At 42.8% G+C, this 27,029-nt stretch overlaps 1 protein-coding gene across 2 annotated transcripts in view; it reads right to left on the reverse strand.

The window, feature by feature from the left end:
* epha4b (eph receptor A4b) overlaps positions 1–27,029 on the reverse strand; it is an 89,441-nt gene that overhangs the window by 49,803 nt on the left and 12,609 nt on the right. For both annotated transcript variants that reach the window (XM_061732034.1, XM_061732033.1), the window contains exons 2-5: positions 20,160–20,224; positions 14,453–14,653; positions 13,195–13,302; positions 12,597–12,948 (exon numbers count right to left, since the gene is read on the reverse strand). In XM_061732034.1, the coding sequence (XP_061588018.1) occupies positions 12,597–12,948; positions 13,195–13,302; positions 14,453–14,653; positions 20,160–20,224 (726 nt within the window). The remainder of the gene's footprint in view (positions 1–12,596; positions 12,949–13,194; positions 13,303–14,452; positions 14,654–20,159; positions 20,225–27,029) is intronic.

Genomic DNA, 27,029 nt, shown 5'->3' on the forward strand with positions numbered 1-27,029 from the left:
TCTACTTAATCGTTTTGATCCTAATATACCGGACCAATGTGTAAAGTGTAACGTGGAGAGGGGTACATTATATCACTGCTTATGGCAATGCCCAGAGATCGCAAAGTTTTGGAAAGAAGTCATTTGTAACTTATCCCAGATTATCTCAGAAGATATTCCTATTTGTCCACAATTGTGTATTTTAGGTATATTTCCTGATAACTTAAAAATAAACAGTAGAAAGAAGAGTATGATAACTTATTCTCTTCTCCAGGCGAAACATTCGATAGCATTGTTTTGGAAGAACCCAAACAAACCAGACATAAAGCAATGGTACAAAGAACTCTCAAATTGTCTTGCATTAGAGAAACTGACATATGCCATGAAAGGGAAATCTGATGACTTTTGGGAAATCTGGGGACAGTTCATGCGCTTTATGAGGAGTAATCCGTCGGGACCTGTACTGGATGATTCTGTTGAATGATGATGTAGGGGGGATTCTGTTTTTGTTTTTGTTTTTGTTTTGTTTTGAGTTTTGTGCGTAATGTTTTTTTATGTTGTTGTTTTGTCTCTGTATCTTTGTCTGCTATGCTTGTGTTTTTTTTCTTTCATTGTTTTTTTATTTTTATTGTACATTTTATTTACAGATAACTGTATTGTTGTAATAATTGGAAAAAATGTCAATAAATATAGTGTTAAAAAAAAAGAATGTATCCATACAGCTGTTTAAGGAATAAAATACATAGAGGCAAAAAACAAATCTAATTCAGATTAAAATCATAATATTCTAACAAACATGATGAACACTTAACCTCTTGGCAGCGTTTAGTAACGATAAAGCAGCAGACATTGACAAAAGACAGCTCCTGTCTCATTCAGTGTCACAAAAGATTTAATAACATTTTTCATCAACAACAGCTCTCCACACAGAGCTCTTTGAGATCCCGGCCATTCAGCCTGCAGGAAAGTCAAGTGTCACTCAACAGAGTCCCGTTTCTGGAGCATTGCTGCATAGCCCTCTTTGTGCTTTAAAAAAAAAAAAATGACCTATGACCTGCAGAGGTTTGTCATTTAAAGAAATATTATCGGAACAATTGTACTTATGAAGACGCCTTAAAAGATAAGCGACTCTAAGTCCTTAAATGATGCCCATCTTGGACTAGCGGGGCAGCTGCGCAAAAGCAACTGCGAAGACAGAATTTCTAAGCCGTGACATCTTTTTTCATCATGCGACTAGTTTCTTCTCATTCATTTTCACTTTGATTAAAAACATCAAAAGCAAGCAGATTGGCATGAGATGGATTTAATTAGATTGTATTTACTTGATGGCCGTAACTGAGGAGGTGAAGTAGTCATCCTTAAATGAGAAATCTGATTAAATTTGTCAACGTGTCCTTGAGGAAAAAACTGAAATGCACCTTGTCCCCTCCCCATTCCTCGCTCACAAAATCCCTGTGTGTGTTTGTTTAGGTGTCACTAAGTCTATTAGTTCTCAAATAAAGCATTTAATAACTTTTTCATACCTGTAGAGTCACTTTCTGGTCTACACTGAGCAGTTCTACAACCTCTCGTTACCTCTCTGACAGCAGTAACTCATCCAGCGACTGTGGCAGTAATGAATGCCAGCAGGAAGACATCATTTTGCACTACACGTTTATCATCAACACAAATCACTGACCGCAGAAGGAGGTAGAGGGGAGTAACTCCAAAACATGAAACAAGTCCAACTTTAGAAACCCCAGATTTTTGGTTGTTTTTTCTTCTCTAACTCTATCACTTTAACTATTTTATTACAAATGTAATGTTCTTGTTCAGGTTTTAAAACAACGTATTTTGTGTTAGAAAAGCTTTAGCCTTAAAGAAGATAATAAAATGCAGGCTTTTATGCAAATGTTTCCACACATGTTTCAATATAAGCATGACAGACTCACCCGGCACTTTAAAACCTCATTTTGTACATTTCCGGTCTACATTTTATTTTACTGTTTATACTTTTTATTGTTTATACATTTAATTTTATTTTATCTCTTATATATTTGTTTTTATATTTGTATTGTGTTGCACCAATCCCCAAAACAAATTCCTCATGTGAAAACTTTGCAATAAACCCTTTTCTGATTCTGATTCTGATTCTGATTCTGATTCTGATTCTGACAATGAGTCCTGAGTGAGTCACGGACAGTCTCAGGAAACTCTGCAGGTCCAAAAGTGACCATTTTCTCCGAACCCAAATTAATATGTGATGAGTTGGGAGAGAGATAAGTTTGTTAATACACCAGTTTCGAAGCCTGCCTGCCTGTTTGACATGTACCATCTTTAAAATAAAAAAAAGTAATATAGATGACTACTTATAACTATCAAAAAAAGGAAAGGAGGAAACAGTGAAAGTCTCAATCTTACAAACTGTAGAGGTTTGGGCAATATTAATATGATGTGTGTAAGATCTGTGAGTTAAAACCCCACGAATGGTTTTAAAGCTTCTGTTCCAACTGATAAACTGGAAAAATTCAGCAGGCTAAAGTCCAATAACTTTGTTCCCGTTGTGTCAGAGCGCTGGCTTGCACCTGCTGCTTTCACCTCCTGCAGTCCCGTTGCCTGACACCTCTCCCTTGAGGAAAATCATCACCAGTAAACATGTCTTACTACTTTTACAAGTGATGCTTCATACACTACAGGTATAGCAGAAATCTCCCACCGATACCTTCAGCAGTAGGCACAGCAGCTGGTCTACACAAAAATATCTTCAAAATGAATTTGTCATGCCTGTCACCAGGTTCTGGGTACGTTTATGTTTTGTTCTGGCTACATTGCTGCTAAAAAGCCCTTCGAATTTGAGTAGTAGTAGGGAGTAGTTCCTCTTGGCCTCAGAACAAAGATGCAGCTGCAATATATATACAAAAGCAGCGACAAATTGGACTTTGACCATGGTAACATCTGTTCATTGTAGCCGAGCAAAAAGCCCCGGCCCAATCAGGCTGACAGGCTGATCGTACATCTGGAAGCCATCCATAAACGAGGAAGAGAAGGAGGGAGGGGGGGAAAGGGTCAATGGCTGCCTTCCTGTTGCTGGGTTTCCTGCTCAGTAAACCCACTGACTGCCTGAACACCGCTTCTGCTCCCTCCTTGCACAGACAAGAAAAGAAAAATGGAGAAATCTCAAAACCGATATAATGATACAGAAATGTGAAAATGATTAACTTTCCCGTGAGAGCCCAGATATTTATCCCTAACTGGTAGTCAGCGGCGTATGTAACGCAGCCAATTAATGGGCACTGTACCAAAATGAGATACTACTCTCCACTCCACACCTCACTTCTCTCTTACTGCTTCTGTCTGTAGGGAATAGAGCTATATAAGGCCCGAGGAGCTGAAACATGCATTAACAGTTCCTCAGTCCTTGGCCTGCTTTCCTTCTTTTCTTTTACTGTTTATTCACACAGCTCAAACCGCTGCACCAGACTCAGATGAGATGCACAAGCTCCAGTAACTCAAAGGCCACCTTTTTCTCCTCAGGTGTGGTTGTGGCTAACACATCGATGATGCAAATACCACCGCAGCGCTAAGTTGGCATTTGGCTGCTTGGCTTTTGTGTGACAAGTGAACGGCCGTGGTGACAGGGTAGCTGTGCTCGGAGATTCTCTCTGAATAGGCATTATCTGGGTCAGTGCTGTGAGGGTATGTAGATGGGGACTTTGTGTGTACAGAGCATGTAAGCCTTTGTGATTTTGTGTCATTTATTCAGACACAAAAGAGATGAGATGAGAAAGACGAGGAGGGAAAAGGGATGGAGTTTAAAAAGGGACATGTGAGGGAAGGGATAACAATGAATAAATGGGGAGAAAGGGAAAAAGGTAGGCTTTCATTACACCAATAAACACAAAGTGAAATCTGACAGGCAGGGCTGCAGAAATACACACTCACACATACGAGCAGGACAGATGATTGGATTTCACTCAGCCAATGTATCAGTTTGTCCTTTAAGTACATCTGGCTCATAATAACACCCTGCTTCCTGATACAACAGCTTAATGCCCTGATGCTTGGAGGGTGTACACAACCCCACAGACACACACACATGTTGTATACACACACACACACACACACATTGTATACACACATAAATCTGTTGAATACTGTCTAAATCCCTCTGTTAGCTGCCCACCACTTTCTACCCACACCTTGAGGCTCTCAAGCTCCCCAAGCTGCCACCAAGAAAAGAGCAAGGAAATAATAGAAATGTGCTTGTGTGTATGTGTGTGTGTGTGTGTGTGTGTGTGTGTGTGTGTGTGTGTGTGTGTGTGTGTGTGTGTGTGTGTGTGTGTGTGTGTGTGTGTGTGTGTGTGTGTGTGTAAAGATGCTACTGGACGGGCCTTTTGACACTCAGTCTGCATGCGATCAACATAAAAATGTTCACTTCACCCGCCGCCGCAGCTGTTCCCTATTGCACACACACTAAACTTACAAGTGCAAACGCACACTGTAGAAGCAATAAACCCATACAGACTGCAACTGAACTTTCAGTTTAGTCTTTTTGGCAGATGTGAACCTACTCAAATATATCATTAACATTGTTAAGAAACAGTGCAAAGCCCCAATTAGATATGAGATTTATTTGTTGCATATGTATATTTTGTTAATGTGTGCGTCACATTTCTTTTTTTTTTTTGCATGCAGCATTCCTTTGATTACATCTAAGAGAAAAACTTCATGGAGCCCCCTCACAGCATCCTGTCACTTTTATTCTTCTGTACAGACGGGAACTTTTCTTGTAGAAAACAAAAGTTTTTACAGTAATTCGTCTCCTGCTGTGCTGCGATCAAAGCCCGGGCTGATTGACTGAGCTGCTGTGAAGGCGGCCTTTGATTGCTGCCTGTTATAAGCTGCTTGACAGGTCTCTTTCCCATTTCCTTTTTTTTTTTTTTCTTTTTAACCTCACCATGTCCTAAAGGACACATTTAACAATGGATCTTTAGCAGCAGCTACTTCTGTGCAGCATTGGTGGAAATGAACAGTCAGAGAGTAAAGATTTTGGTCTTGATCAAAGGCTTTAGCTTGACAAGGAACATTTGGACACGATGACCTGTGACACCATGGCAGGCTCTTCTCCTCAGTCTGTACACAAACTACAACAGGTATCACATTAATAAGTCATGTGGCTTGTTACACAAAACCAAGTGCAATTATTGTTCATGAATGGATGTCCACGTGTCTTTAGATGTAATTTTTGATTGTGATCAACGTTAAATCAGTCTAATGTAAACCGGCCAGAAACCCAAAGTTTTAGGAGCCTGGAATGGAGATACTCTCTCACAAAATCTTTCTGCTTATATATTTTATAAAAGCAAAGCGAAGCATGGGTTGCATTAAGTAATTAATGAGGAAACTGTGCAAAGAATCCTTGAAACTAACCAAAAAATGGCTCTACCATAAAGGAATCTATAAACTGTTGACCAGTTGTTACATTTGTTAGAGCCCTGAGTCTGCACTTGACTCATGTGTTGCCAGTTTTGTATTTATTGTAGGAAGGAAAATGCTGCTGTGTGGTTCCACATCCCTGATTGGTTGAGTTCAAAGACCCGCTCTCCACTACGCCTCCATACTGTACCCTGAAGATGCCATTGGAGGGGCGCTATTCCATCTATCCTGCAATCATGTTGACTTCAAACTTTGTAAAGCCCATTCTACCCTTCAGTCTCTTTCAGCTAGCCACACCGCGGTGAGCTGCTTTGGTAGGGGCATGTGTAATTGGGAAATTGTACCCTTGTGTTTCACCTGCTGAACTCGTTTACTGTTAGCAAATGTGTATCGTACACTCGTGTCTCTGTGAAGCTCTCGCGTACTATGGTTGACCATGTATTTGAAAAGGCTTTGTTGTTTCAGAGCTTTGTGTGTGTGACTTGGACCCAATTAATCTCATGTAAATAACGTGTGTGTTTTCTGCTTGCTGTAGAGTGCACCTACCGGCTACACCTTCTGGTTTATGAACAACATCTAGTTTATCTAGTCAAAAAAGTCCAAGGCACTCTTCTTGTGGAAAAATATTAAAAAGCCTTTATATTAAAAAGCCTTTATTGAAACATGGCTAATACGTTTAAAAACATGGGAGCTCCCATGTTTTTAAACGTATTAGCCATGTTTCAATAAAGGCTTTTTTTTTTGTATAGATGTCTTTATTGAGGGCATTAAAAAAAAAAAAATAAGATTTACAATAACAATATAATTATCAATATTTCCCCCCTTTTTTTAACTTTTCATAACATTAATTAAACCAAAATAAATAAATAATAATAATAATAATAAAAAAAGTAAATAAAAGTAAAAAACAACAGCACACCCTCTCCCCTTCCCTCCCTCATATGGTCAATAGAATACATCATTCCAAATCATTTAACATATGTCTATCAATACTAGAACAATAAAGGCTTTTTAATATTTTTCCACAAGAAGAGTGCCTTGGACTCCCTTTTTTGACTAGATATTGTTTTTTTTCCCCAACACCAAAGAGCACCTTCAAGATTTTTTCTGAACAATTCCCTGAGCACTTCAGATTTTCTCTTCACTTGATAACATCTAGTTTATGTTGCGCTTCCTTATTTCCAACGAGCCTGGGCACAATGCACACTCAAATATGCAGGCGATATAAATGTACACCTCAAAATGCTGATCATCAGTATTCCTTGCCAATGATTGAACAGTCAAAGCGTAGCTTCACTGCATGTGCATTCCAGAGTTTTAAATGAGTGTACTGTATATGATAAAACAGTCATACAACACCACATGCAGACAGGACTTGTTGATGAATGTTTTCCACTTTGAGGAAGCAAAAGAACAGCAGGGGAGCTACACAGAGTCAGTGATGTTGCCTTGAAAGGTTCCTGTTGTAATCAAAGTTCTTGTTTCATGCTGCCTGCATCAAAGAGACAAATGACTGATGAGAAAAAAAGAAAAGGGAGAGTTTGGGCCAGGTAGACATGCAGGCAGACAGACGTGTCATGCTGACCCATATTATATTTGGATGCTAAGAAAGAAAAAGAGGAGATGAGAGCGAGAAAACTTGTGTTGAGGTGACAGGTGTCTGTCCATCTTTACTCCGTCTTGTCTATCTCCCCGCCATCCGAGGCTGTAATTGCTGCTGTCAGGCACACGGGTAAGGACACAGCACTCAAACACACACATACCCCGCAAATGCATACGCAATCACACACTTTGTGCACACTCCTGCCCTTCAGCGTGCACCCCTAGGGCTTAAGGGAAGATGGGTTTGAGAGGAGTATTCACTACATTCCCTACCAGCTGTGAAAGACAGAAACAGCAGGAGAGGGCAAGGGATTACGAGGTGAAAATGGAGGTGGTGGAGGAAACAGTGGCAGACCGAAACAGAGAGGGAACACCAGAACAGAATGCACTAGAGACACAGAGAGAGAAAAGAAAGCAAGAGAAGGAGCGAGGCGGGAGGCTACACAAGCACGGGGCTGAGAGAGAGACGGAGGAGAAGTGACAGGAGTGTGTGAATGTGACAGAGAGGCAGGGAGGAAGAGAGTATGTGTCTGAAAGAGGGTCAGAGAGAGAGAGATTATGAAACTCCAGTGGTGACGAAGCAGATGAGCATGATTTCAAGTGACTGAGCAGAGGAACCAAGGCCCTCTGAGCAACAAAGCCTTTAGTGCAGAGACAAGTGGGAGCATGCAGGCAAAAAAGAAGCAAACTTAAATGTAAAACATCAGCATTTTCTCCTTATTGTTCCTGACAAATGCAAAGCTGATATTTCATTGATCCTATGTCTTTGTAACCACTTTAGATAGATGCAGTAGTTTAATGTGTCTGGAGCCTTTTGCACTATTCAACTTCATCAAAAACTCACAAACACATTAGTTGTGCCCTTCTTTGCTCTCAAACTGGAGCTTAAAGAAAGTCCTTCTGTTTCAATAATGTTCGTTTCGTTCAATGGATGTCGACTACTGGTACAAACCGACTCTCCCACTCCCACTGGCCCACCCCCTATGAAATCACTGTGTCAACATTTCCACAATACTCTTTGCTAGGGAACCAGCCACCTCTTATGTGCTGAAAACTATTTGGGCCAAAAAGCCAAGTCTGATTAGCTCTTTTTGGTTTCAAAGAGCTGCAAAAACATGTTTAAACCACTGAATGAGTAATGTTCAGTGTTTTTATAGACATTTAAAATATTGATTTAACCAAAGACTTTTGGCTTCTGTATCATCTCAAGGCAGATTTCACATGTAGATTAGCATGGAAATATAACAGTTCATTTCATTTTCTTTAAGCAATTTATTTAATACGGTGATGCCAACACCATTAAAAGATCATTTGGAATTACATAATTATAAAGATGATCATTTTCGTTCGTTTCTGTCCCTTACTATTAAGAGCAACACAAGTCCCATCATTTGTTGTTTCACAAGCAAGAGTCTGTTGATTCTTGTCCCTTATATAAATAAAATAAAAATGTTCCCTGTCCATAGAAGCAACTTCCGTTTCACCAGATTCAATCTACTTCCGGTGACTTCGAAGCTCATGCACACATTTATACTCACATCGCCGAAAGGGATTAAGAAACATTGGGATTGGAAAAGACAAGAAGAGAAAGATGAACCCATAATCTATAAATGTTTAACGAGTGCAGACGGAGGAGATAAGGCTGCGTGGAGAAAGGGGACAGCGAGAGAAATGGTGAGGTGAAAAAGGAAGACAATGCCAAATGTGACGGGTGAGGAGAAAAATGGGCAGCTTGCAGGGAGCGAGACGTAGAGACCAGTCTAATTATAGAAGCAGACACCAGAGCATGGTAGGAAAATAACGGAGGGAAGAGAAAAGAGCCAGAGATTAAGAAAAAAAAGGCTGTAATAGGTTGTGTCTGGTGTTTGTCTAACACAGAGAGGCTAGTAATGATTCCATTAGCGCTTCACACTCAGATAGGAAGACACGGAGAGGAAACAGAGGGAGAGGCAAACAGAGTAGGAGACAAAGAGGTGGAAGGAGAAAGATACAGGGACGTGAAAAGACTCACCGCTTCCATAGAACAGAACTTTGAGTATGGAAGCACCTAAACAGTAAATAAAATAGTAGACACAACAAGCAGCCACAAAAAGAACAAGAGCTCGCTGTCCATTTAGTGCCTTGGTCACCTGCGCGATGATTTTACAAAGGGCCCTTCAGTCCTTTTTGTATTTCCCTCCACCAGCTCACCCCTTCATCTCTTTGAGCGAAAGAGAATGAGAGAGGATGATTAAAATGCATTAGCAGCACATGTTGTCCCTGTGGAAGACCTTCAGATCACGTCGGTGTTGGAACCTTTTGTGAGGAGTTGATGCAGAGAGCTGAGAGGACTCTTTAAAAGCGCGGCCCTTGTTCTCGCAGAGACGCATTAAAGTGCAGCGTGCTGGCCTGTCATACTTCTCTGTGCCCTTTCATGGCTTTTATAGATCTGCCTGTTGAAATGAGGCTTATTATGAATCCGGTTGCATAAGCTGGCAAAGTGAATTCTGACAAAGGAGAGAGGCGAAGTATAGGCGTGTGCAGACAAAGTAGCACAGGCACTGAAGTTATTTGAAATACAAACGCAAGCTGGTTTCCAGGGTGGAAATTTGGCATTATTTCACAGACAGTAAAAAGACATGAGATTTGTTTGGCTGACGTGCACGGGATGGCGAATTCTCCTGCTGTATGAAAGGAAAATGTCATTGCTATGCAAATCCGTCCCAAGATGCCGGGAAACATTTGCCCTAATACTGAGTAAGTGGCACAGCAATCCCTGCGGTAAAGACGCTCACCGCAAAGGAATTAAAATCTCTTGAAAGATGCTTTTTGCTTGTTTCCAGCATAATTACACCTTAAGATATTTTTTCAAGTGAACTGAAATCAGTGATGAAGACACAGCGCACCCGTCTTTCCTTCATGTGCGCTACTTATTACATTTGCCGTACCTTGATGTATTAAATAAGGGGCACATATTTCTTAACCTCTGACCTCACGCTGTCAATAAGAAACTCCTTTTCTCTGCACACGACTGAAGCACACACATACACATGCATATGCACTGTTCCCGTGTTAAAGCTCGCTCGTTAAACGCTCTGACATTGCGTTATTTATTCTCCCTGGAGTTGTAAGACTTAAGCCGCACACAGATGAGGTCATGGAGATTAGGGGGTTAACCAATTTGCTGCCTCAGGTTGACTTTAAAAGTTCCGATACAGGGAAAGTGATATATGGACAGTTGTGTCTTAAAAGATACAGTTTTCAGCCTTTTCCCGGAAGGCTGGGAGTTCAATCTCCTGCTTCCCGCTGTGTTAAACATCTTTGACAACCAACCCTCGAAATTTCCCCCGTTTGCTTACTGTGTGCAATTGTAGAGACAACAGTGCTACATCCTCTACGCAGAGTGCATAGATGCATATAATAAGAGGAAGGAGAAGCACTAACCTATATGCTGCCACTACAGTGAGATGCACCGTGCATAGGGCATCGAGGGCATCAAGGGGAACCAAAGTATGAGTCATCATTTTTAGGGCTGAATCTCCATTAATGCAGATCTTACAGTGTGCATATGGTCCCATGATGTCATAAGACCCTTCATTTACATGCAAATGTTACACATATATGCCACGGTTTCACCGATGCAAGCTGTTGCAAGGCTTTGAGGACAGAGCGAACATTTGGCCACACATGCTAACTCAAGTCAGCAGAGGAGAAAAACTAGACCTCTGTTCTGTCATCTACAATAGCGCATGAATTTCTGCTATGGCTGACAATTCAAATCTTATCAATCACTGCTCAGAGGAGAGCACTGCTGCAGGTGAAGAGATGGCAAGTAAAATGCACTTTAAATCCAGTACACTGAGAGAAAAAATAAAATAAAACAAGAGGGTGCTTGAGCGAAGTTGAGTTAAAAATACTTCCAGTGGCAGATATTAGCGTACTGACGTCATTGTTGAATGACACAAAAGTCTCAATGCTACTGATTCAAGTAACTTTTTGTAAGGATAAACATATCAGACATTTGGTTCAGGGCCCTATTTCGCCATGGGGTATTAAGGGGAAAAGGTACGATATATGCATGGACTGTCATTCGCAATAGATGAGCATAGTGTCTGCAGCAAAATCATTTCAAAAACGTGTGAGCGAGATCACCTGTCATAGCAACAGCAGACCGAAAGACATGTAGCTCAGCGGCCTGTGTTTCGTGATTGAGATGCAGCCAGTGTTCTGCCACAATCTGTGCACATAACCAGTCTGCAAACTGCAGAGCACAGTTTGTTCTTATTCACTAGTCTCTAAGGCCCAACTGCCGCGCTTTCTGAGCATCTCGGCGGCTGCTTCTCCAAAACAAGTGAAATTGCATTGTGCACACCAATTTCAAGTCTGCAGAGATGAATATCTATGATTCGATTTTCTTTCAGGGAGGAAGTGCGTCCTTGGGGACAGGTGACAGCATGAGCATAATACAGCTTCTTCACTCATATGCATCCGCGCACCCACATGCACACAAAGCAAAGCAGCTCCCACCTATCCTGCAGAAACCATCCAGAGAGTTTTACAACTCAATAATCTGCTTCCAGAGGCATAGCTTTCCTGCTTCCTTCTACTACACAACACACTTCAATGATCACTGTTTCACACACACTCATGCATCTCTTCTCCAAGAAGGGGAAATAAGATATTCAGCTCTGACAAACATACACAGGGATAAAAAGAGGCGATACCTTAAAGGGGAGCTATTATGAAAAACACGTTTTTTCTTGCTTTAACATATATAAGGTGGTCTCCCCTCAGCCTGCCAACTCAGACAAGGAGGAAAGCAACCAAATTCTGCAGTGTCTGTACAGCCGCCCGGATGAGCCATCCAGTGTGATGTGGCTTCTACGAGCCATTCAGATTCTGCTCCTGTCGTTACGTAACGACGGGAGCGATGCGTGAAACCACACCCACAACTAACTCTGGCCGGAACAACAACAACAACTCCGCCGGTCGGGAAATGTCTGCATTCTTTCTTTGTGCCCTCCCCTGCATTCAGACAGCCAATCAGCACAGTGCCTCATTATCATAGCCCCGCCCACTCAGAATCCCTCATAGATAATGAGGTTAGAGACTGGGATGATAAAGACATGGCTCAGAGGCTGAATTTCTAATTTATTTCGCAAAAAAAATCAAAAGCTTGTTTTAAACACATTCAAGGCCTGTTTAAAATAGGTATTAGATGCCATAATAGGTCCCCTTTAAAGCAAATCCTCGGCTCTGCAGGAGCTGCTGTTGCAGTGTTTGGGGTGTGATGATATTTCCTCAGACAAAACACACCCATTATCCAAATATCAATAGTTATTGTCTTTCAACCATCAGTTTCATAGCAAAAATCGCCACTCCAACTGTAAACTCACACAAAGGTGTGCATGTTAATCTAGTTTGTTTTTCTCTCATACTTTTGTGAGCTTTTTATTTTTTTCCCCCATAAAGTAGGTCATTCTTTATGAGATCTGAGGTAGAACTAACATACAGTTAAGAGCCGTATTAAAATGTGCAACAACAGCTCTTCTTAAGAAACACGCACATTTGCAAAATTACAACTCCACCCCACACATGCCTAGGCACCCCGACCGACTCACGTTGGCAGACGTCCTTGTGCTCCTCGAAGCCCGGTTTGCACACACATCTCCCGATGGGAACCAGCCAGCCTCCGTCTGCACTGCAGTACATCTTTGGATCCTCAAACTTCTCGGAGTTATTCACACACTCGCCGCGGACCTCAACCAGTGCCGTGTCCCCACCTGTTATCGTGTCGGAGAACTGGGCCAAGTTAAGCACAGTGAGCGGACACTTCTTGTAAAAGACTCGGACGGAGACCAGAGCAATGCAGGCACCCAGGTCCTGGAAGGCCAGGTAAAAACCCATTTTACTCAGGTTGCTGATGTCTCGGACCTCTGTGTTCAGCTTCATGACACGGTCGCCAACGTCCACCTGTGAACAAGAGATATTTCATATGTCTTAGTTAATTTAATATGGAGTCAATGGGTCCAAGTCCTAATCATCTTGAGAGAAAATTAAATAAAATGCCAAACATATGGAACATTTTGTTTATAAATTTGAGATTGCCATTGATCGTCCATAAAATGATATAGACAAAATTGAAAGTAAAAATTAAGTACAATATATAATACAATATGAAAAAACTGCCTAAGAGATAGCCATCATTTGTATCCATACCTGTGTAAAACTCTCGTCTGCTGCAATAGTATCGATCTTGATGTACTGACTTTCCTTGATGAACCACAGGTTGGCATTGTTGGACTCGAAGTAGTACATGTTGAATGTCTGCAAAACAGTGTGCATCAGTTTGCCGCTTAGATAAATGTCAAGTAATCAGACAGAACTCGAACTGCTCTGTAGCTATTCAACCTGCTTCTCTGCAAAACTCTGTCCATCTGTCAGGATAACAAGAGAACAAGTGTATCCACTGACAGAAGTGTACAACTCCACACTGTAACATTAGTTCTCACTCTGGAGATGCAATAAAAGGCAAAGGGGTATGACGGGCAGACAAAATGAAGAAAACTTAATGCATTTCAGAGAACCTGCTATGTCTAGCTCATAGAAGCAAAATAATAGAAACAAATATTCAGCATTGAAATAAGTAGAGAGACACAAAAGCCTCACCAGCCTCTTTTGTTTTATTCTGTAACATCGCTCTCAAGCCATTCTTTTTCCATCTCTTCTTTATATCTATTCATGAGCTGTCAAATTGTACTTCAGCTTGTGTGTGTGTCTGTTTTAAGTGTGTATTGAATGGAAAAGGGCAATTGAAATTAAAAACAAAGGCTGGATGAAGCGTAAAGCTCTGGACAAACTAAGCAATAACAATATTACCAACAATAGCTGTCAAGGCTGAAACACCTGATATTCAGCACATCTCATCACAGTCCGACATTTCGGAAAGGCCATTTAAGATCCAATATTTTGCAAGTGATCAGATCCTTGCAGAAGCCCCTGAATTATACGGTTGCTATGGTAACCCACATGCATAGAGCAGATGTAAACAAACAAAAATGGAGGGTGGTGAATGGGCTGATCTATTACAGCAAATGGTTAAGTAGATCTTCAGTGCAAAGTTACAAAAACTGCCAGAGACAGAGGATGCTCCTGTGTACTGCTTTGTTCTGAGCAGCTGTTGCTGCTGATGTGTCAGCACCGCGGGTCCAAAGAGTCCAGCTAGCTTAGCTATTAGCAAACAAACATCTAAGGATCGGTATCACCAATAGATAAGTCCAATTCTGTCACTCTGCTAGATGTAGTTAGTGTCACGTTGCGAATGACACAAAAGAATGGTCTAAATATTATTTGAGCAAGCAAACTGTTCAGATTGAGATGCCAGCAACCAGGAACTGCATTTCAGAATAGCTTCCAGATGTTGTCTCAGAAAGCTTGCATGTGTGTTATCAATAGCAGGGTGTATAATGATCCAGACCTCTTTGCAGGTACCAGGGACCCCTGGCAAGCTGTTGCAGTCTCTCAGGGTGAACTTGATCTCAATGTAGATGCGCTGCGCCCCTTCCCGGCTGATGTGGCGTGTCCGCAGCCAGTTGTTCTGGTTGGCTTCCATTACATTGCACACTTGGTAAGTCCTCATCGGCGTGTTTCTTTCATCCATGACACTGATCTCCTCCCACTGAGAACGACAAAAAGAAGGATATGGTGTTGTGCTTTTCAAAAAAACGCAATATTGGGATAGACTCTTGCTCTTACATAATCATTGGATATAATTTTTAATGGAGGTGTAGGGAAGGAATGAGGTGAAGGGTCAAAGGATGGGAGAGAGGAGCACAGCATATGGATCAAGGTGATCAGTAAATTTAAAGAAGTAACAAGAGAGCATAAAAGTAGAAAGAAAGGGAGTGGAAGTAGGGAGTAGACTGAAGAGTAATGGATGAATGATTAGGAGGAGAATGGAAAAATATCACTGCTGACAACCATTTGGGTTGAGGTGGAAATGTCCTCCATTAAAACATTAATTTCTAATTAAAGACCAAGCAGATATGAAACTGAGGGACTGAAGAGCAACATTTGGCAGCACGGTGCCAGTAGCTGCTGTAAACTTGTCTCGTCATAATTCATCGGACAAAGAAGAGCTCGGTCCAAACACTGCTGAGGGAGAAACTGGACCCAAGTTCACTGAACTGTGGTTCAGTGCAAACCAACACTGAGCCTGCATGTTCTGTTTTCGTGTCTGGCTGAATATGAGTGATGATCTGTGTCGAGATGACTAAGGGAATGTTTTTGTCCATGCCCCACGTGTGTGCCGAGTGAGCACATTTTCTGGAGTGAATGCATGATTTAGCTCTTAAGAGGTAGAAGTGTGTGCACAGGACAGAGCCACAGGGATGAAGATGGAGAAGGCGAGAGCGAAGGAGTAAGAAGGACAGAGCTACTTTGTCTCCAGCCATCTACGACCATCTGTTTCCACTTCTGACAAAGGCTGTAATTGAGAACACTTCTCGCATGAGCAGGAAACATTTCTATTCACACACATACTTAAACCAGTACTGACACTCACAAAAAGAGAACATTTCTATTTCTTAAAGAAAAGCCAAATAAACCATGGAGGCCTCAATGTCTCTAGATATTTGATCCAATCACATGCTGGCTAACTGGATTTTCTTGAACACACACACACACACACTAAAAACCCACATGAGCTGGATGAATTGCAGTTTGTGGTGAGGGATGAGTGCACTGTCGTATTTGTTAGAAGCTCCTGTCATCATCTTAGGACCAAAGCTTTAGCATCAAAAGTGATGTCACCTCACCGCTGCCCAAACAGATACATCTGTGATGCACAGGCACACACATGTGGATGCGCCTGCATGAGCTGCAATGTGCAAAAACAAAACATATAGATGCTTGGCATCACACTGTTAGCATTGTTTAGCTCTTTGTTTTTCAGCTACAAATGGTCTTAGCAGGGAAGCTCAGAAGGAGAAGTTACAGAAGTGGAAATCATTTCATCTGACATGTGATTTGTGTAGCAAAATTGGTCATATTGACACAATGTTTCCTAAACACAACAAAATAGTTTTGGGGACTAAACCTAAACTAAATGAAAATAAATAATATAATACAACTTTTTAACAATTTTCACTATTGTAATCAGGTACATGACTGAAACATTAGACCAGTGAAAAGCAAGAAAAGTAGCTATAATCCTAAAGAACTCAGGGTTTAAAGGGAGTTTTAATTCCTGAAATTAATCAGATGTGACGGCTCAACAACTCGTCAAAAGTTTGATGCATTTCCCCTGAGTCCTTAGTGCTAAACTAGAGCCAGGCTAGTCGGTACAAAAACACGATCATGCATAGAGTCGTGTGCGTTCTCGCTTTTTCCAGCATTCAGATGCTTTTGATCTCCACGACTCCAACTGTGTATGAGTTGGAGCTCCAACAAAACCAGCTCTGTCTTGATCCTGAACCAACAGTCCTTCATCAGACCGAGAGAAAAGTGAAAAACCCTGAAGGAGAAGATGAAAAAAGAGGAGAAATCTCTTCGCACTGCTGCGCTCAGCCAACGCAAATGTTTCTGACAGCCAGTTTACAGTTTGAAGATTACACACAGTGCAAAGTTGTAGTCTTGCCTGACAATGTGCGCTCACTGCATTTGTAACCGGCAACACTCGATTCAACTAAAGAACCAAACACAAGACAGAGGGGAGAAGAAAGAGGGGAGCGAGGAATGAATGTGGGTAAATTATAGGCAAGCCTGGCAGCTAAACAGACCCATCTGTGCAGAGCTGAGACCAGTCGGACATCACAGGGCGCTCACACACACCCACCCACACAAACTCACAAAGCTGACCCCCAGGGAGCGGTGATTACAGCATTTATAGGAATACTCATTGAGGGATAAAAAGGGCTTTATGATGTCTTTGTTTATTTCTTTCTAGGCAAAGTGTAGAGTGGCTGGATTACTGCCACTTCCTGGCAAGTGACTTATTGGCCTAGTTGGCAAGTCTGTTCCTCGTCACTTTGGCCTGGTGCAAAGCACAGGTGTGCTCAAGAACATTAAAACAACTTGTTTGCTTCTATATTTGCCGAGGGCTGGAGCAGCTGCAAGACAGAAAATCTGCTGAAAATACAAATGGGAAATGTGTGGATAAGCTCAAGGGTTTCCTACTCAGCAGCCATGTGCAAACACTCGTCCAAACAAACTTCAAACTGGTATGTGTTGGTTGATTGTGAACAACTAATTGACTTTCAGAAAGAAAAAATCTCTTCCCTGAAGCCCTCAGTCACCTTTTCCCCATCAGCAAGGAGCCGGCCTGATTGCTTTGAAGTAAGGCAGAGATGTCAGACTGGGATAATAGCTCAACCATTCACCAGATTAAACTAATATCACTCCTTCGGCAATCATCTGATGGGGATACCTGTGAGGACGTAATTGGCCTTCAAATTTTAAACCAAGCTCTGGTTTAGAAGACGGGGCTGGGTGGAGGTTGGAGGCAAATAATTAAGAGTTTGAGGGATAAAAAAAGAAGAGGAGCCTCTTAGGGAGTCAAAAAGGCTGCGGGGCCTCCTATTTTCAAACATCATTAAGGCGTATCTGTTTAGTGTACCTCACAAGGAACACCCCCACACAGTGACAGAAGTGGGTCGCTCCACTCAGTCTCTGCATCCGGCTCTGCGTGGTCTGGATTAAGGGTGACCTGTGAGGGTCAAGAGTCGTTTAGGACTAATTCAGGTAGACACCGGTCTCATATTTGTGAGAACTGCCTCTGCCTGGGAATAATCGGTAGGATTAGGGTTCAAATGTCAACTAGATAATCCTCTGATATGAAACACAGGAGCTCTTCTCGGGCAAGGTATCTTTCCTGTCTCAGCGCATCGCCCTCCCTGTCTTTATAGATCCACAAAGCATTATTAACAATTAGCAAATTCATTTGGAGAGTTAATAACTAGACCCAAACCGCTATTATAAGCAAAACACTTCAAACCAGTTTCAGACGGAGATACATTTAGAAAAGTTCCAACAGTTAACAGGGTCACAATTACATTCACTTATAGTCCTCCAAAATGTTATCATGATTTCAGTTTATTTGGTTTTGTCCTTATTTTATTAATATAACTTAAATGGGGTCTCAACAGGAATGTGGTTTGCAGTTGCACTAATTCTTGATTTATCTTCAGTCATATATTCTTTATTTTACATTACCCTCAACTGCCTTTAGGCCGTAAGGAAAATACTAATTTGATTTGAGTGCAGGCAAGTTTTAAATAGAAAGTTTAATTATTACCACGATTAAAAATACCACCGATCGTTGAATTAGTAGACTTCATAAATGTTGTGGGGTTAGTGTTGCACATGACTGAATGAGAATAGCATAGAAAGAAAGCGCTTGTGTAATTTACTGAAAATTAAACAAGTAAAAGCGAAGAAACCTTAAATGCTTTTGTTGTTAGTTAGTCGTACTTGTTATTATGGATGTAGCTTTCACAAATTATGACAACAAAGGGTCGGTGGGAGCCCAAACAGGTACTTTTCTGTCGGAGGTGATACCAGCTAAATTGCAGTCCTTGGAAAAAAAAATATATTCACAATGTACTTTGTGGTAACCTTACGTTCAGATTTCCCTGACTGTAAACAACATGTGTTTCTGGCCACCCCGACCTTAAACACAATAAACCCTGTTTAAATTTGATTAAACTTTTGAGTTTAACAGCAGACAAAACACACTCTGCTCCCATTTGAGCACCTCAAATATCCAGGATGTGACCACATAATCAGAGCATGTCATTGAGGTGAACCTGATTCCACCGACTGCTTTAAAGAGGACGACCTTGCCTTGCTCTGCTCACTTCAGCCGCCTCTCTGCTGCACAAGACCATGACACAATGTGTGGCATCCTGCAATTTACCACAGTGATGCTGAATAGTGTAAGAGAGACGCAAGTATGACTCAAGAGGAAACAGAATTAATTTGCTGCCATTCAACAGCTCCTGCACAACAGTGACATGCGGATCCCGCGCCTCTGAATGCGCTCTGTCGCTCTCCCTCTGCGCTCTCACCCTCTTCCTCTCCTCACATTCTCTGTTGTCATTTTCTGATTCATGGTGGCTGCACTCCAGACTCCCTTGGCCCCTGTACCTGAAAAAGCCTGGTTACGCAACACCCCAATTCCCTGCATGTACACATGCAAATACCGTCAACTTGTGCAAACCATCTCCTCTTACATAAGACTGTTTACTGCACCACCATGTCCTTTTGCTCCATACCAGATATCCCAACCTGTAAGAAATGGACACTTCATATCTACCGCTTTTCCAGTACAGCATAGGGCTGGGCGATATATCGAGATTTTAATATATATCGATATATTTTCAAACACGATATGGTACGAGACAATATCGTTTATATTGATTTAAAAAAAAAAAAAAAAAAAAATTTACATTTTTTTTTTTTACTTTTTTTTTTAATGACTTTGATATAGCTTATTTTGTGACAAATTGACTTGAATGTTTTATTTGAGATTTGCACAAATGTTTTGTTATTTGCACAACTGTCAACCTCAGTGGAAAAGTCTGCCTGTTACTGTCTACATTGTATTAATTGCACAGTGTATTTTAATTTAATTGTTATGCAGGAAAAGGATATTTGTTTTATTTTATTCAAGAAGCATTTTTATTCTATATATGCAGGCAGTTTATTTTTATTTCATTTGTTTTATACATTTTGATATTGTGCAGACCTCTGTTAATAAATGTACCTGTGTGACATTTGGCACGAGGCTTTGTATTAAAACTGACTGTTTTTTTAAGGGTTTGCCTCAGAAAAAATGAAGCTAACAGAGATGCTATGCTATAATGCTTTGGGGGAAACCCCAATTAAGGCACAGAAAAAATATCGAGATATATATCGAGTATCGCCATTCAGCTAGAAAATATCGAGATATGACTTTTGGTCCATATCGCCCAGCCCTAGTACAGCAGAAATAATATAAGTTATCCTGACGACTCCCGGTTTAGCAAAGGATGGCTTAGGAAGTTTGTGTTCTTGAAAGCACCCCATGCTTCTGCAAACTTCCAGCTGGCAGTGATCTGAATCATACCTTTGGTGCCAGCCCCGGCGTACAGGAAAACCTGCTTGGGTGTGTAGGTGTACGTGTGTGCTGAACTGCAAATACTCACCCCTTCATTAGGAAAAGCCTCCCAGCCAAGGTCGGCCAAAGCTGACATGGAATCCAGCAACGTAACTGAAACAACACAGAACAAAATAGAGGATATTTTACCCCACTTTCACATTTCTGTTCCATTTACATTCGCAGTCTTTGTTTCTTTGTTTGTTTTGTTTCGTCGGAGTAGACCAGCACTGAAACCATAAGAAGTGTCACTTCAGTTTCACAATAACTGCCGTTATGATAGATTGCTGCACTCTCTGGAGGTTTTTAGTTCAATAAAGCCTCTTTTCAAAGCAGTAGTAGTACTTTATGTTGCAAGCGCAGTTCAAGAATTCTTTTTACGAGCATTTCAACTCAGTCAGTCTAATTAAATTCATTGGAAACTCTGATGCATCATTTTAACAAGAGACGACAATCAAGGACAAAGTGCAGCAGCAGAGTGAATGTAGAACGTATCACACGCGTTGTTCCAAGTGTGGGATCTCCACATGACAGGAGGAAGTGCAGGGAGGTTGCAGGAAGGTGAGAATGAAATATGAGGAGAAAAGTGTCAAGATGACCAATGGGAGGTCAACGAAAACGTGTTTAAATTCTGCAGGAAGGTTCTCCACCTGTCTGTGTGAGTGTGTGTCAGTAGTGTAAGGGTGTGAGCTCATTCAGGCTCGGCTCACTCAGGTCCTAATCAAGCTTCCGACACTGCTGATCATTAATAATTAATCAGTATCCATCTGCAGAATATCCTGCTTCTCTTTTTTTCTCCTCGTGTCTCAATCACACGTTGAGCTAGTTTCTCCCACCTCCACTGAAATCTTCGTGCCATCGTTTTTTTAACCCACAGCCTAAATCAAACATGTTTGCAGCTAACCTGACGCAATTTAAATGAACTGCATCACTTTACAGCAGCTCATTTTTATATTCACTCAATTTTTTTTATAAGGCATCAGCAGTGACAGAGGCAATTATTTAGTGGTTGTACGATAATATTTGCTTGCCTGAATGCTAACGAGACTCATTACTCAACTGAAGAGGATCAAAAATACACACGGGCGAGGATAGGTGTTTCAGAAAGGATAATTCTCTCTTTCTCTTCTTCTCCAGCTCACGCTGTTCATCAGCCCTGCCTATCTCCCAACCTTTCTTCTGAGCTCAACACAACACGACAGCAGGGAGGGCTGCCACGCTGTCTACATGTATCTATAAGAGCATTGTGTGCATGTAACAGCAGCACACGTGCTATAGCTCCATGTTGCTTCATCCACTCGCACACAGCGGTGTCTGAGAGACAAAACATCCAGCCGCACAATCACGCACGTAGAATAGCAGAAGCTGCACAGTGGAGCAGAGCGAGGAGAGATAGATTAAATGAGAGGGATGGGAGGCAACAAAGGAGAGGTGCTGTGCAGGAAAAGGTCAAAGAGGCCTTCAGTTCGTGTGTGTATTCAGGGAACTAAGGACCATTTACACTGCTTTCCTTAGTTCGCGGGTTTCTGAGTGGTGCTCAGCAATGAGACATAATAGGATAATAATATATGATTTCAGGACCCAACAGAGAGAAAAACACACTTTTTCTATGACTTTTTCAATCACAATTCAGCAGTCAGAAATAAAAGCTGCAATAAAGGTGAGTGAAATATGAATCCAGCAAACTATAAAATCAAATAAAATTCAGTATCAATTTATATTTCCAGGAATTCAATATGTCTGAATAATATGTAGGTCTCACCATGAAAAGTAAAATTACTGAGAAATATTGTGATCCTTAATCTTGGTACGAATGTTTCCTATCCCTCCATAATATGTCTAATAACACCACAGCTATTGGTTGTATGACAAGTCAAAAGGTCTGCGGCGAAAATGTTATGAAGCTCCCTAAAATCTTGGGAAAAGTCTCTCCTCAGCTACAGGTGCTTCAAAGGTGGATCCACTTAGTGAGGTTACTAGCCAGGAAGATGGGCCACAGCTGTATGCCTGCATGTGTGTAAAATTCATCCACAACTGCAATTAGTTCTTTAATTTCTTACCCTTTTTTTCCTATTCTCTCTTTATCTGCACATTTATGATAACCTGATAGCTCAGATCCACATTTAGAAAGATGTAGAGTCTGTAAATGGGCCCCCTGATCCAAGGGGCGGCGCCAGCGGTTGCTTATCAAACTGCCTTTGCATGCAGTTGGTTAGCGCTACGACCAACTAGAGCAACGATCAAGGTGATGTATTCAGAGCAACGGAAACAAGTCAACGCAAGACACTGTTGTGTAGAAGAGTAAATTAAACTTTTGCCATAACCTGTCAGGAAAGAGGAAAATACATCTACCTTGCAAAGGAATTATTTCAGTGCCATCTGCTGTTTAATTTAAGTCTCAATCTTTGACTGTCGATGCTGATGCCGACTCAAAAAACACCTGTAAAAAACAATGGACGAGGCAGTACCTCACATGACCCATTTGTTCATGAAGAAGGTTTTAAAGTCTCTTTTTCTTGCTCAGGAAGCCAAGTGGGACACGCCTATCGTATGTCAGTCAAAGTCAGCTTTGGCTAGGAGCTCCTTCAGCGGATCCCCGCCGAAATATCTCCAGAGCTGCCGCCAGATGTTTACTGCAGAATATTTAAAATGCTCTCAGTGGTTAAATAAAAAATGACAGTCAAGTTTAGCCAATGCTGGATTAATACAAACAGCTGGTTGCAACACTAAGGGCCCGATTTACGATTTAAGATCCTAAATAAAGAGTACTAAATTGCGTGTGCAATGAAAAAGTTTGCGCGTGCTGTTGTTGTGTGTTTTGCGGGTGATCAACTAAGATTACGTGCGCAATTGATCACAGGTGCAAACTGCAGTATTTAAATGAGGTGTTGTGCGTCTTACGGTTTGCGAGCGCAAACTTTGCGCCCTGGAGTCTGGATGGAAAGCAGGATATAGTCGCAAGCAGATAGAATAAATGCAGTTATAAGACAAAAAGAATGGCAGATGAGGTTAAAACAGAGTCGGCGGCAGAACAGATCTAATTGGGGGGCACATAATAACCAGTGATGTAAATGCTTAATATGAGTTTGCCATCAACGATCACAGCAAACCAGTTCCAATTACACAACATACTGCAAAATCTCTTTTTAATACACACACACACACAAGTGTATTGTGCACCCAAACTGCAAAAAAACAAAAAACAACGACGTACAGGCCACGTCTCTCCCTCCCTCCCTCGCCCTCTCCATCTCTCTCTCATACAACGCATACACATAAAAATGTGAACGGTGAATCTCCAAATTTAATTTGACGAAATTAGACAGACCCAAACATTCCACATTTGCGTAATAATAAACGCCAAGGCTGGCGCCATGAAGTCAATTAAATGCATGTCTCACCTTTAGAAGAGTTGCACATCTTAATTTTCCTATTTCACCAATAAAACTTGTGCAACCATTTTTAAAATAGCATGCAGCAGAATAAAGACTCTCTCTCTGCGTATTCTTTGATTTTGGATGTCGCCTCCTTGCCACAATAACAGCAGCAGCAGATTAGCACCTTCCTTTCGAACGTATTTGTGGCAGGTTGGAGAGATGGATGGAACACGCACCTGTGTCCCATCCGCCTGAGTGGCTGATTCTCTCCACCTGCCTGCCTTATAAGGCGGAGCTGGACAGCAGCGAGGGGTCGGACGAACTGCTGTCATGCTGGGTGCTTATGCACTGTGTGTGGGTGGTCTGGGTGTTTAATTGTTAAATAAAAAGGGTCTGCACGTAAGCGCTGTGTCTCTCCATCCTTCGGGCGGGCCCCCGTGGCACGCACCCTGCCACATCTGGCGCCCAACGTGGGGCCTTCGAAGGTGGACGGGAGAGGCATGGAGCGGGCCCTGGACGCGCTCGCCCAGGCCATGGCGGGCATGACGGCCATGTTCCGCGACCAGGGAGAGCGGCAGCTGGCCGCGATGGAGGCGCTCATGGCTGCGGGGAGACCCACCCCGGCGCCAGCAGCGCGGGAGGAGATGCCAGCGCCGCAGCTCAGCGGCCGGGAGGCAGGAGCTGCGGGCCGCCAGGCGACGGCTCCCGAGACGGCGGGACCGACGGAGCGACCCATCCCTGCACCCCGTCTGAGGTTCGCCGCGGCAGCGCTGGTGGCGGAGCTTAGGGGCCGCGAGGCAGAAGCTGCGGGCCACCAGACGACGGCTCCTGGGATGGAGTCAGCGGCGGAGACGGAGGGGGAGGCGGAGTTGGCTGGGGAGGCGGCTGCGGAGGTGCAGCCGCCAGCGACGGCGGGTCCCGCGGAGACGGGGCCGGACCTGCGGCCAGAGCAAGGTGTGGGGGAAGTGGCGGTCCTGGAGGCGGACCAGCAGCCCGCGCAGGGCTGCGTCGCGGAGGAGGAGGAGGCGGTCCCGGAGGCGGGCCGGCAGCTGGCGCGGGGCCGCGTCACGAAGGAGGACGTGGTCCGGGACGCACCAGCTCCAGAGCGGGGCTGCGCCGCGAGGGACGCGGTCCTGGACGCACCGGGTGGCCCGAGGCCACCATGGGCCCGGCCCCGAGAGCGTCTTCCCCGGCGGGCGGGCCGACGCCGGGGGCGACCCCCGCGACCGTGCCGCAGGTCAGGCCGACGCCAGGGACGACCCCCCGACCAGGAAGCCCGGAGGGTTCCTCTCCCGCTCCGAGGGGGCGGGGGGGGGGGGGGGGAGTAGGCTCGGCCGGACGGACCCCGGCTCGAAGTTGGCGTTGGGGGTGTGTGGCAGGTTGGAGAGATGGATGGAACACGCACCTGTGTCCCATCCGCCTGAGTGGCTGATTCTCTCCACCTGCCTGCCTTATAAGGCGGAGCTGGACAGCAGCGAGGGGTCGGACGAACTGCTGTCATGCTGGGTGCTTATGCACTGTGTGTGGGTGGTCTGGGTGTTTAATTGTTAAATAAAAAGGGTCTGCACGTAAGCGCTGTGTCTCTCCATCCTTCGGGCGGGCCCCCGTGGCACGCACCCTGCCACAGTATTAAATACAGACGCAATCACAATACGCGCAATTACTTTCAGGCTTGGTAAATCTCATTGCGCGTGGTAAATGGACCAATTTGCATCTTTCCCTCCCAGTATTTAACGATTTCTGGCGGGTACGCCCCATATTGATTATTCATCAGGGCAAAAGTACTAAATGGATTGCGTGTGCTATTTTGCTCATTTGAGAGACGCAGTCCTCTTTGCACGCTGTTAGTAGATCAGCTGGCACTTTGGTTTGGGTGCTGTCAAGTTTGCACACGTTTTTACACACGCAAACCTTTAGTAAATCAGGCCCTAAGTGCAGTAGCATGACGATTACAGATGAGGAAGTGATGACAGCCACTGGCAGGGCTGACTGTCAATCATTCATATTGGAAATACATTTAATGCTTCACGTAAACACTCCTGGAGTGGTACAAGAAAATGCAACCTCTTCAGAGCTGTCAAGTCAAACAATTGACACTAAAACAGTTTCTTGAACCAGGCTCTAAATAGTTTTAATTCTGCTGTAAAGTTGAACATTTTCACATGGAAGTCGATGGAGATTGACTCACTTTTGCATCCAGCCTGTAGCGATCAGTCGAGGAACTGAAACCATTCTTAGTTTTAACTAAATTAGATGGTTACCGCTTGATCCCAACACCGAATCAAACAGCTGTTAATCTCCAGCTGCAGATGTCTACACTGTTTACATCGAGATTACGTCACTGCCCTGACACTCTCACTTCAAGGACAGACTGATTTGACTGGCTTTTGGACATCGTTATTGAGCTCCAACTGATTGTAGCTAGATGTACCTGCAAAGCAAATTTAGATAAATACAGTAAGCTGCTGGTCTACACCCACATTTTCTTTTTGTTTTTCATATTCAGCAAAGAAAGAAAGACATCTGCAGCTTAACTTCTCAAATTTGAAGCTCCACAGTTTACAAAATATAGCATTATTCTCCTTTTCCCGAAACGTTAACTGTAAAGAATAATAACGTGAAAGTCTATTGAAATAGTTTTTCTTATCACTTGTTGAAGTATTGCAGTGAAACAATTTCATTTGTAAATTATAGTGTCAAGCACTCGTGTTTGCAAATCAAACGTTGGAGATGTTCAGTCACATTTGCAAGCTAAAATAAATGTGACAACTCTGGAGCTAGTTCAGGTGGACGGGGACATTTATGCTTACATGTGCACTACATGGTTTAAAATGACATGCTCCAGATCATTTTTCTATGCAACCTCCTCAGACCTGGCCTACACAGTTGCAGACATTAGGCATTTTGTTGTCTATGTCATAATATTTAATTTCTTAATGTGGGCCAAAAGCAACAAGAAAAAAAAAACACCAGGTCTAAGAGGTTAAAGAAACAAACTGACACATGACTATCGATTCCGCCAATGTTCAAAAATCCAACCACCCCCCCAAGCATCCACCTGTAGGCTCCAACTCAAGGGAGGGGGGGATTCTTGTTCATCATTCCCCATGTCTCAATGCACCTGTTATCAAAAGTCGCATTTCCATTACAGTTTTGCGCAAAAGAAAAAAAAGGAATCTCTGCATTTTTCAACAGAAGGTAGCACTGCAAGGGGGCGGTGTTTCCATTGATCGCTGTTTTTCCAATAAGCGTATTTCCCGCAACTCTGCATATCTCGTCCTGTGAGACTTTCCTTCAAAACAACAAAAAAGGAATGTTATATGTTGTATTGATGAGGCCAAAAACAGCTGGAAATGAGATTTTGATGGCTTTAGATTGACCTGCTACGTCACATCTAGCGCTAACAGAGACGTAGAGAAAGCCTAAAAAACGTTTCCGTTACACTTTTGCAATAAAGTGGATTATCAAACCCGCTGAAAAGCCTCCTCCTGGAAGTATAGAAAAGGTTTATGCGATGTTTGGGACTTTTTTTTCGAATTAGA

This window comes from Cololabis saira, chromosome 10 (assembly GCF_033807715.1).
Source record: "Cololabis saira isolate AMF1-May2022 chromosome 10, fColSai1.1, whole genome shotgun sequence".
In the NCBI taxonomy this organism is placed as follows: Eukaryota; Metazoa; Chordata; class Actinopteri; order Beloniformes; family Belonidae; genus Cololabis; species Cololabis saira.